This window comes from Setaria italica, chromosome VIII, assembly GCF_000263155.2.
Source record: "Setaria italica strain Yugu1 chromosome VIII, Setaria_italica_v2.0, whole genome shotgun sequence".
Classification (NCBI taxonomy): domain Eukaryota; kingdom Viridiplantae; phylum Streptophyta; class Magnoliopsida; order Poales; family Poaceae; genus Setaria; species Setaria italica.
The window spans coordinates 37,325,569-37,336,191 of NC_028457.1; the positions used below are offsets into that span (position 1 = coordinate 37,325,569).

The following is a 10,623-nucleotide window of genomic DNA, read 5'->3' on the forward strand; positions in this document are numbered from 1 at the left end:
ATGCCCCCCCCCCCCCGCGTTTCAACCGCCGTCCTCCTGGTTCGTCGTGCCGTCGCTGCGCCTGCGCGTGCGCGGCCCTCGCGTGGTTCTGGACGGTTTCTTTCCTGGTTGCTTTGGAGGAAAGCTGTTGGTGCGGGCGATTGGTTGCGGCGGATTGGATTAGATGAAGTAAAGCTCGGGGATTAGATGAACAGTTCGTAGTAATACCGACTGCAGAAGCAGCAGATTTCTTCCGGATGTGAGCATCGCCTGGGGGCACTGTAGATTGGGGGAAGTAAATCAGTAATGATAAGCTGCTACCTTTAGAGCAATGCTTGATGTTCTCAGTACGTCAAATGTTGACTGTTCGTAGGCGATGCAGAGCTTAAGCGAAGGTTGTGTGCTACCAGCCTACAACTTGCTTATTATCGCCTAGAGGCGGTGGTGCAGCATAGCGGTTGAGGTGCCGTAGTAAGGGGACTAGTTTCTTGCCTGCAGCATTGGGGATGCGAAACTATGCGATATTCTTGAATCGAGTAGCAGGTTATGCTTGTGTATGCTTCTGGAATTGGAAGCGCCATTGGATATCACAGCTTTTAGTTCCAGTCTCACATGTGGATTTCTTCCACTTCTGTAGAGCTATTTCACCAGTACTAAAGTGCCGGCTGGTTCGGCTTTTCTTTGCCAATGCAGTACTCAGGATGAAGCCTTGTGATGGTGGTTATCCTTATAATCGTACTCTTGCTCATATTCTTGTCGAATATGCATCTGCTGTAAGTTCCCCACTTCTTCCCTGGCAATCTTATTAATCCTGTTGACAACTTTGTAAATTTGCCCAAACCTCCTATTGTCCTTGCCTAGCTAGACAATTTCTGTGTTCAAACTTTCTTCCTGGCCCCTTTCTTTTTAAGAAAAACTTTGAAACTCCTTTCAACACCATGCCATTCACCGCCTATTCTATGCAGCATATTCAGTCGCTAATCTCTATCATATATCCAAATGCTTCTTTCTATAGACTTGGCTTATGTAAATGCATTTCAGGTGTATACATCTGACCTAACATCACTTTTCACATGGACCTGTCCAAGGTGCAAAGGTCACACAAAGGTAACTCGCTTATGAATCGATAATGTTTGTTCTAGTTCTGTTTGTACAAGATGTTCTACATGTTCCTTGGCATCTAATTGTCTGTTTCTTTTTCATTATTGATGCAGGGTTTTGAGGTGATAGAGGTCATTGTAGATGTGGAGAACTGTTTACAGGTTAGTTATTATTTTACTGTTTCAGGTCTTCTTATTCTTGCAGTGTTTGACGAAACCCTATGTTCAATTGCTTATTAAAAAATTCTGCAGGCATTTGTTGGAGTTGCCCCTGACCCACGATCCATAATCATTGCATTTAGAGGCACTCAACAACACAGGTACATAAATTGCTCTGTTATGCGTAGCATATTAGTGACCAAGACTTGTACTGTATGAATATATGTTCTCAGTCATCATCCTTTTATCCTTGCTAATTGACTATATGTTTCAATTTCAGCTCATAAAATTGTTTTTCTTATATAACTTAATCATACGCGAATTACGAGCATTCAATTTTTGTATCTCTTTGACTGGCTGCCTTGGAATTTTACTTGCAGTGTCTCCAATTGGATTGAAGATCTCTTTTGGAAGCAGCTCGATGTGACTTATCCAGGCATGCCAGATGCAATGGTAACACCACTAGTATATTTTTTTTTTGTTTGTTTTTACAGTTCTTATTGAACTAGCTATAACTCTTGGTTGCTTGCTGTGTATGTCTCTTGTTGCAGGTCCATCATGGATTTTATACTGCATATTATAATACAACTCTGCGACATGAGATCTTGAAATCTATTCAATGGGCAAGGAAAACATATGGAAAACTACCCATAAATGTTGTGGGTCACTCCATGGGAGGGGCGTTAGCTTCATTCTGTGCCCTTGATCTTTCTGTATGTACTTTTAGGCCATCTGGGTACTTTTGGTTCCTTTATGAGCAGCTATGTACGCAAACCAATTTCATCCAACTACACCATTAAAAACAGCTAAATTTCTTTTTGTGAATGAAGTTATTTCATATGTCATATACTTCCTTCAATTGGAAATATAAGTGCATTTGGACATAATTACGGTCTCCAATAGACATTTTGACTAGCAATATCTATAAAAATGTACTATCTCAAATGGAAAGAGTAATATATCATGAAATTATTTTTTATATATTATAACGAATCTAGTAATGTTTCTCTCATATTGTCCATCTGTATAAAAAATTACTCATTCATAGTCAGGTAAAAAATTGACTTAGGACAAACCTAGATGGGCTTATATTTCTGATCAGAGGAAGTATGCCCTATGAACCTAGGATTGAACCTATGCTTCTTACCTGATATGATTGCTTGTATATTAATGTATATGCAGGTTGCTGACTTCAATAAGCTAATATCTTCTTTTCTTTTACAGGTTAAGTTTGGATCACAGGAAGTTGAGCTCATGACTTTTGGACAGCCTCGGATAGGCAATCCTGCTTTTGCTGCATACTTTGGTGCTCAAGTTCCAAGAACAATCCGCGTGACCCATCAGAATGATATTGTGCCACATTTACCACCGTACTATTATTACCTAGGTGAATGGACATATCACCACTTTGCTAGAGAGGTATGCAAAAGATTTTTGACAAAAATGCATCTGTATGCTGAATATGCTGGAGGTTTTTTTTTTTCCCAGACTACTCTTACGCCATCCATTTCCTCTGCATTTGCTTCCCATCAGGTTTGGCTTCATGTGATCATAGATGGAAATGTGGTTACCAGAAATGAGACAGTCTGTGATGATTCCGGTGAGGACCCAACCTGCAGCAGGTATCTATCTGCCTAACATGGCCTTACAATTTTGGACATTTATGTTCTTCTGTGTGCTGCTCATTGATTGCTTTTGCTTGAACAGGTCGGTCTATGGAATAAGTGTGGCAGATCATCTTGAGTACTATGGCGTCACACTGCATTCCGATTCAAGGGGAACTTGTCAATTTGTGATGGGTGCAGCCAACTCAGTATACAGCTACATTCGTGAAGTTGATGGAACCATCATCTTGTCAAGATATGCGCAAGAACCACATGCCCTAGAATCCATGTGACTTTGTATGCCACGAAACACACCCCTGTACAGTATTTTATTTTCATTTGTGTACAGCTCATGAAATACTGGGCCCTCCCGGAGCTCTCCTGAGGATAAGCAGAGGCTCACCTTTTAAACGTGCCCCTTTTGCTCAAGTGAGAACTGTACATGTAAGCTCCATAACATTGTATGCACGCTTCGATGATGTACATAAAAAAAATATATGACAGGCTTAAGTAATGGAAATGTTTGATGGTGCCACTTGTTTGGTTTTTTTTTTTCACTTATTGTGATACGACCTGAGATATATCCAGATTCTCTCAGCATTTCACCTCACCTTTACCGTCGTTTCAGATACTCTTGCAGATCAAAGAATGTAGCCCCTTGGACACCTTAATTGATGCATAAAAATTATAACAGGCTTTATTAATGGAATTGTTTGATGGTAACACTTATTTCATATTTTGCTCACTGTAATTGTATCTGAGATATTTCTATATTTTCTCTCAGCATTGCTGAACTGAGAATTGTACATGTAATCTTGATACCATTGTTTGTGCGCTTTGATTGATTGCATATACAAATATATATATATATATATATATATATATATATATACATATATATATGTATATATATATATATATAAAAGAGACTTATGTGATGGATTTGATGGTACCCCTTATTTGAAAATATATATAATATGATATCTTCGTAACATTGTGCAACAGACTGACAAAATCATCACCTATTGTGATTCTACTTGAGATATTTCCAAAAAAAAATTCTTTCTTCATTGCCCCTCACCTTTACTTTCGTTTCAGATATGCTTTTGCAGATCATAGAATGTAGCCCCTTGCATACATGAGGAGCCAGGAACTGATCAAGCTCAGGAAGGAATCTCAAGATGCAAAGTTCCACACATGGTCCGCACTGCGAGGACAGATCTTGAGGATAAGGATACATGTCTATCCAGATATTCTCCATTGTCGTCTGCTTGTTCCAGAGGTTTGCATCATATACAAGAGAAGATGTGAAGATGCATCGCGGCTTATCAACGGTGACTGTTCCATAGCATCATTTAAACAGCATGCTCTTGCTGATATGCAATGCAAGGTTCTGCTGCGTCTTGCTGATAAGGATGATGCGGCTTGTTAAAGGTGGAAGTCTTCAGAGAGAACCAGACATAGCAAATTGGGTGTCTGACTGAAGATTTGTTCACTAAGAATGGTGTGAAACTGTTCAGAAGCAACGTGAGAATGCAAATGGGGCAGATTCTGGCGCCACGGATAAGGTCAGAAGAGAGACTGACTGTGGATGATGAAAGTCGTCAGAGATAACAAGACATTGCAAAATGGGTGTCTGACTGAAGATTCATTCACTAAGAATGGTGAAACTATTCAGAAGCAACTTGAGAATGCAAATGGGCAGATTCTGACGCTACGGACAAGGTCAGAAGAGAGAGTGACTGTGTGAGGGGGACTGAATGAGACCGTAGGCTCTCTGTCTGAAGATGCCATTCTGTACCTGAAGAACAGGGGCTTGATCCCTCCAATACAAAGTGGTTGTTCTTAGCCGGAGGAATCAGATCCTGCTGTCATACTGTCATGTGACGAAGCGTCGCCGTGTTGTTGTCGGCACTTTTGATTTTTCTATGGACTTCTGTACTTAACACTCGGACTCAAAAGGTCTGAACTCTCAAGTTAGCAGTGATGCAGGCCAGCATTCAGACTTTCACAGAACTGAAGAACACTACAACTACTAGGTAAAGGAAATGACATACATTGCATCAGAAGTTTTCTGTGATTACAAGGTTCAGAATTCAGACTCTATATCAACAAAGCAGAGAAAAATTTCACTGTTCTCATTGTTCTGTTTTTGAGCTTCTCAACCATGTCTTACTAGTATGTTAACGTGTGTACTTGATCAGTATCGGAATCTGTAAGTGCATACATATACTCTCAAGATTGTATGATTATAAATTGTGACTGAACAATTTATTTCTACCCTAAAGAAAATCCACAAATATACGTTTGTGTATAGTCCTATCCTCATTTGAAAAGATCCATTTGTTTTTTCAGATTTTAGCATTGGAATTTCGGCATGAGGTCAACTCGTGTTATGAGAAAAGATTCTAGTGCTCCAAGGCCCTCATGCATGAACACACACACACGGATTCTTATCCAAAACTAGCTATCCAATCCTTAACTGGCCTGCACTCTACCAGAAGAATCATTTTTCAGTTACACATGAACCAAATCTAGCTATATATGTTCCATATGCACATAAAAGAATATAAGATGCTTAGAAAATGCTATGATCTCATTCGCAAACAAAATGAAAATGCTATGATATGGTTGTCAAGAATCCACTGCAGATAGGCACACGTACCGACATCTTTTTCTAGCCTATAAAAGGAAGCCATGGCCAGCACCAAGAAACCACACCAGCCAACTTTTGCAGACCATCTACAACTCTAAAGAGAGACGAGTCTAGAACCTTCCGGGGCACCACACCATTGAAGTGATGGACCGCGTGGCGAGGCTGGTGTCGGAGCGGACGGTGGTGGTGTTCACGGTGAGCAACTGCAGCTGGTGCAACGTCGTGACGTCGCTGCTGGACAGCCTGGGCGTGCACGCCGCCGTGCACGATCTGGACAGGGACCCCCGGGGCCGGGAGATGGAGCGGGAACTCGCCAGGAGGCTCGGCGGCGGCGCCGGGCGCGGTGGCAGCACACCGACCGTGCCGGCGGTGTTCGTGGGCGGCGACCTCGTCGGCGGGATTAACAGGGTCCTGGCGCTGCACCTCAGCGACGAGCTCGTGCGCATGCTCAGGAACGCCGGCGCGATCTGCCCATGCTAGAATAGTGAAGTCAACCGTGACAATTGCTCGAAAATAATGGAGGGAGTAACTAAACCTCTGTAATTATTCTTCTCGTTTGAATTTAGATATAACCGCTAATAGTATGTTGCTATGCAATTATGCAGTTAATATCAAATTGAATTGTGTGTAATGAATTAATCTGCTGAATGCGGATACGAGAAACAGTCGTTGACCCAACTCCTCAAGAATCAAGAGGTGATACGTTGCCCTTGAGATGGTCGAGGGGATCAACGTTTGAGCTACTGGTTTGGACAAATTTTGACTGAAATTTTAAAATCTAAATGAATTCGTCCCAAAAATTTCCGGCACTGCCAAAATTCAAAGGCAATCTGCACAGTGGAGTCGGCAGCCCGGCAGCACACCACATAGAGCATCGAACAGCACAAATTCCATCGACTGAAACTAATTCAAGGCCTTCACGCCTTCATTACACCATCAACCGAACACAAGTTCAGTAGACTCTAGTCAGCGCAGCGACCAGTGACAAACTCACAAACAATGACTGAAACCGTAAAGGCAAAGGCAGATTGACACCACAAAGGAATTTCAGCATTTCCATTATGCAATAGTGCATTTTCTACTCATCTAATCATCTCTGGAATCAGAAGAATCAGAAATGTGCATCAAGCTGCCAATCATCACGCATCAGACCTGAGTTTCTTCTTCCTAGGTCACCTCTTCCTTTTTTTTCTTGTGGTCGTGGGTTCGTGACATCGATGCTCCAGTGGCTGTGATGCTCCAGCTCCATCTTGTCCACTTTCATGAACTTCCTTTTCTTCTGCATTTGCAATTGGTACAGTCCAAAGTAACCAACTCCAGAAGAACATCATTTATTTCCTTCTCTATGGGATCTCTGCTCCTGTTCTCATTCTTTTGCCTTAGTTTGGAGTTAAATGCACAAAATGCAAGATCCCTCATCCTACCATGAAGTAATAGATGAAATAATGGGCTTGGCCCATTTCAATTTCAGAAATTCCAAATAAATCTCAAAAGCCCATGTGGGAATGAGCAAGTGGTTGAAGTGGTGCAAACCTTTAGTCCCACATTGCTAGTGGAAGAGAAGGATGGCCACATAAATATGGAGGTTGTCTTCACTCCTCCAAGCTATGTGTGTGGGGAGAGAAGGAAAGCTCCACACGCGCACGCTCGCTCGCTGCACCACACGGGGCGAAGGGCGTGGGCGTGTGACACCTGCATGAATGGTCGACCGAAATCCGGCCTCCAACCTTGCGGTGGCGAGCAAACGGGAGAGCAGGTCTCCGAAACCTCTCGCTCTTGTGATCCTACATGGGGAGAGGGCAAATAAGGTTTTTGGAAGCGCTCCGCGCGACTGCTCAAGGTCTTCACCATGACTTGTCCTCCGTCTAAGTCTGGCGTTGTGGGCGTACCATCGTCTTCGACGTCGTCTGTTGCGCTCCATCCGCAACACCGTCATCGTTCCGTCAGCACCGCTTGTCATCACGGCTGCACCTGCTAAGTACGTACGTCGTGATCCAATCTGTTATTTCAGCATATTTTCTAAGATCATGAAGTTGTGCACTTCTCTAAGCATTGTCCAAATCATGCAGACCGCAAGGGCAAAAGGGCCAATGGGTCTAAGTATGTCAACATGGTGACCATAGGCAACACTGGAGATGGGTACGGTAATCTACCTACTGTTCTTTCAGTTTTTCATTCCACTAGTTGGTGGTTTGATACTGGTGCCAATGTTCATGTGTGTGCTGACATCTCCATGTTTTCCTCTTACCAGGTCACCCAGGATTTCTCTGTGCTAATGGGAATGGGTCACATGCTACTATTCATGGTGTTGGTACGGTAGATCTGAAGTTTACTTCAGAATTTCTTTGTGCTGATGGGAAATGGATCACATGCTGTTGTTCATGGTATTGGTACGGTAGATCTAAAGTTACTTCGGGGAAGATCGTGCAACTGAGGAACGTGCATCATGTCCCTACCATCAACAAGAGTCTTGTGAGCGGGTCGGTCCCGTGTAAGGACGGGTTTAAGGTAGTGTTAGAGTCCAATAAATTAGTCATGTCAAAACATGGACAGTTCGTTGGTAAAGGCTATGAGTGCGGAGGCTTGTTCTGCTTTTCCCTTGCAAACTTTTGTAATAAGTCCGTGAACCATATTTGCGGCAACGTTAGTGTGATGCGAGTACTTGGCATTCACGTTTGTGCCATATTAATTTTTGTTTAATGTCTCGGCTTTCCAGCATGTGTTTAATTCCGAACCTCACCATTGGCAAAGGTTCTAAGTGCCATAGTTGTGTGCAATCGAAGCAACCTCGGAAGCCTCACAAGGCGGCTGAGGAGAGACACTTGGCACCTCTAGAACTCATACATTCTGATATGTGTGAGATGAATGGTGTGTTGACAAAAGGTGGAAAGAGATACTTCATGACATTGATTGATGATGTGACTAGATTTTTCTATGTTTACTTGTTGCAAACTAAGGATGAAGCATTAGACTACTTTAAAATTTATAAGGCTGAGGTTGAGAATCAACTTGAGAGAAAGATCAAGTGTCTAAGGCTTGATCATGGTGGTGAGTATTTTCCAAAAATCTTTGATGAATTCTGTGAGGAACATGGTATTATTCATGAGAGGACGCCTCCCTATTCGCTTGAGTCCAACAGGGTTGCTGAGAGGAAAAACCACACACTGACTGACTTAGTTAATTCCATGTTAGATACTGCCAGTTTATCTAAGGTATGGTAGGGAGACTCTATTGACTTCATGTCATGTCCCGAATAGAGTTCCGAACAAAGAATAAAGATCAAACTTCATATAAGATGTGGATCGGGAGAAAACCGTCACTTTCTTATTTGCGTACTTGGGCTGCTTGGCGAAAGTCAATGTACCCATTCCGAAGAAGCGCAAGTTAGGACCTAAGACAATAGATTGTGTCTTTCTAGGATATGCTCAAAGGAGCATTGCTTATAGATTTTTAGTGGTTAAATCTGAGGTCCCTGATATGCATGTTGATACTATTATGGAATCTCATGATGCAACATTTTTTCAGAATATATTTCCTCTTAAAGATATGCATAGCAACTCTAGATTTTCTGCTGAAATAACTTCTGAACCTACTGCACCTGTTGAGTCTTCTGAACAACCCGATGAGCATTAGCATGAGGACGTCATAGAGAAGGATGACAGTGAAGCTCCTAGAAGAAGCAAGAGATAGAGGGTTGAAAAATCCTTTGGTGATGATTTCACTATGTACCTTGTGGACAATACTCCTACGTCCATCATTGAGACATATGCATCTTCAGATGCAGACGATTGGAAAGAAGTTGTCCAAAGTGAGATGGATTCGATTCTTTCTAATGGGACATGGGAGCTCACTGAACGACTCTACGGTTGCAAACCAGTGGGTTGTAAATGGGTGTTCAAGAAGAAGTTTAGGCCTGATGGTACTATTGAAAAGTACAAGGCTAGACTTGTGGCCAAAGGTTACACACAAAAAGAAGGTGAAGACTTCTTCGATACCTATTCACCTGATCGCTAGACTGACCTCTATTCAAGCACTACTTTCTCTGGCTGCCTCGTATAGTCTTATCGTCCACCAGATGGATGTAAAGACAGCTTTTCTAAATGGAGAGTTGGATGAGGAGATCTATATAGATCAGCCTGATGGGTTTGTGGTAAACGGTCAAGGGAGCAAGGTGTGTAAGTTGTTGAAGTCTTTGTATGGCCTGAAAGAAGCACCTAAGTAATGGTATGATAATTTTGACAGAACTTTAACTTCTGCGGGCTTTGTCATTAATGAGATTGATAGATGTGTGTACCATCGCCATGGTGGGGGTGAAGGGTTATATTATGCTTGTATGTGGATGACATACTGATCTTTGGCACAAACATTGATGTGATTAATGAGGTCAAGCTGGGAGAAGCTGATGTTATTCTGAACATCAAGCTGATTAAGTATGAGAATAGGATTACTCTTTTGCAATCCCATTATGTGGAGAAGATCTTGAACCATTTTGTTTATATAGATAGCAAGCCTTCTCCAACACCTTATGATCCCAGCGTGATACTCAGAAAGAACAAGAAAACTGCTAAAGACCAACTGAGATATTCTCAGATTGTCGGATCACTCATTTACTTAGGTAGTGCAACGAGACCCGACATAGCTTTTGCTGTGAACAAATTGAGTAGGTTCATGTCAATCCCGGGGTTTGATCATTGGCATGCACTTGAAAGGGTTATGCGCTACTTGGTGGGTACTATGAGTTATGAGATTCACTATTCCGGGCACCCTGCTGTGCTTGAGGGATATAGTGATTCGAACTAGATTTTGGATGCTGATGACCTATATGGCACGAGTGGGCATGTGTTTACCCTTGGAGGTGGTGCAATATCATGGAGGTCTTGCAAACAGACCATTCTGACGAGGTCAACCATGGAAACAAAACTTACTGCTTTGGAAACAGCCACTGTTGAGGCAGAATAGCTGCGTGATCTCTTGATGGACTTGCCTATAGTTGATAAACCAATACCAGCAATCCTTATGAACTGTGACAATCAAACGGTGATAGTTAAAGTGAACAGTGCTAAGGATAACGCAAAATCATCAAGATATGTCAAGAGACGACTGAAGTCTGGCAGAAAGTTGAGAA

The 10,623-nt window shown here is 42.3% G+C and overlaps 2 protein-coding genes across 2 annotated transcripts; both read left to right on the plus strand.

Moving 5' to 3' along the window:
* The first annotated feature begins 470 nt into the window (after positions 1 to 470).
* LOC101757403 (lipase) lies at positions 471 to 3,377 on the plus strand. Its single transcript, XM_004979818.4, has 9 exons — positions 471 to 752; positions 1,021 to 1,086; positions 1,194 to 1,241; positions 1,332 to 1,399; positions 1,619 to 1,691; positions 1,790 to 1,951; positions 2,463 to 2,657; positions 2,772 to 2,860; positions 2,946 to 3,377. The coding sequence occupies exons 1-9, from the start codon at positions 486 to 488 to the stop codon at positions 3,133 to 3,135; spliced, it is 1,158 nt and encodes a 385-aa protein (XP_004979875.3). The 5' UTR covers positions 471 to 485; the 3' UTR covers positions 3,136 to 3,377.
* Positions 3,378 to 5,541: 2,164 nt separating this feature from the next.
* On the plus strand, positions 5,542 to 6,239 carry LOC101758058 (glutaredoxin-C10). The gene has a single exon (XM_004979820.3). It carries the CDS (start codon positions 5,643 to 5,645, stop codon positions 5,976 to 5,978), a length of 336 nt encoding a protein of 111 aa, XP_004979877.1. The 5' UTR covers positions 5,542 to 5,642; the 3' UTR covers positions 5,979 to 6,239.
* Positions 6,240 to 10,623: the final 4,384 nt, after the last annotated feature.

Bases quoted from the DNA above. Each gene is read 5' to 3' on its own strand.
- LOC101757403 (XM_004979818.4), top strand. From the start codon at position 486: ATGCGAAACTATGCGATATTCTTGAATCGAGTAGCAGGTTATGCTTGT. The intron at 753-1,020 runs GTAAGTTCCCCA...AATGCATTTCAG, and splicing joins TTGTCGAATATGCATCTGCT to GTGTATACATCTGACCTAAC. The intron at 1,242-1,331 runs GTTAGTTATTAT...AAAATTCTGCAG, and splicing joins ATGTGGAGAACTGTTTACAG to GCATTTGTTGGAGTTGCCCC.
- LOC101758058 (XM_004979820.3), top strand. From the start codon at position 5,643: ATGGACCGCGTGGCGAGGCTGGTGTCGGAGCGGACGGTGGTGGTGTTC.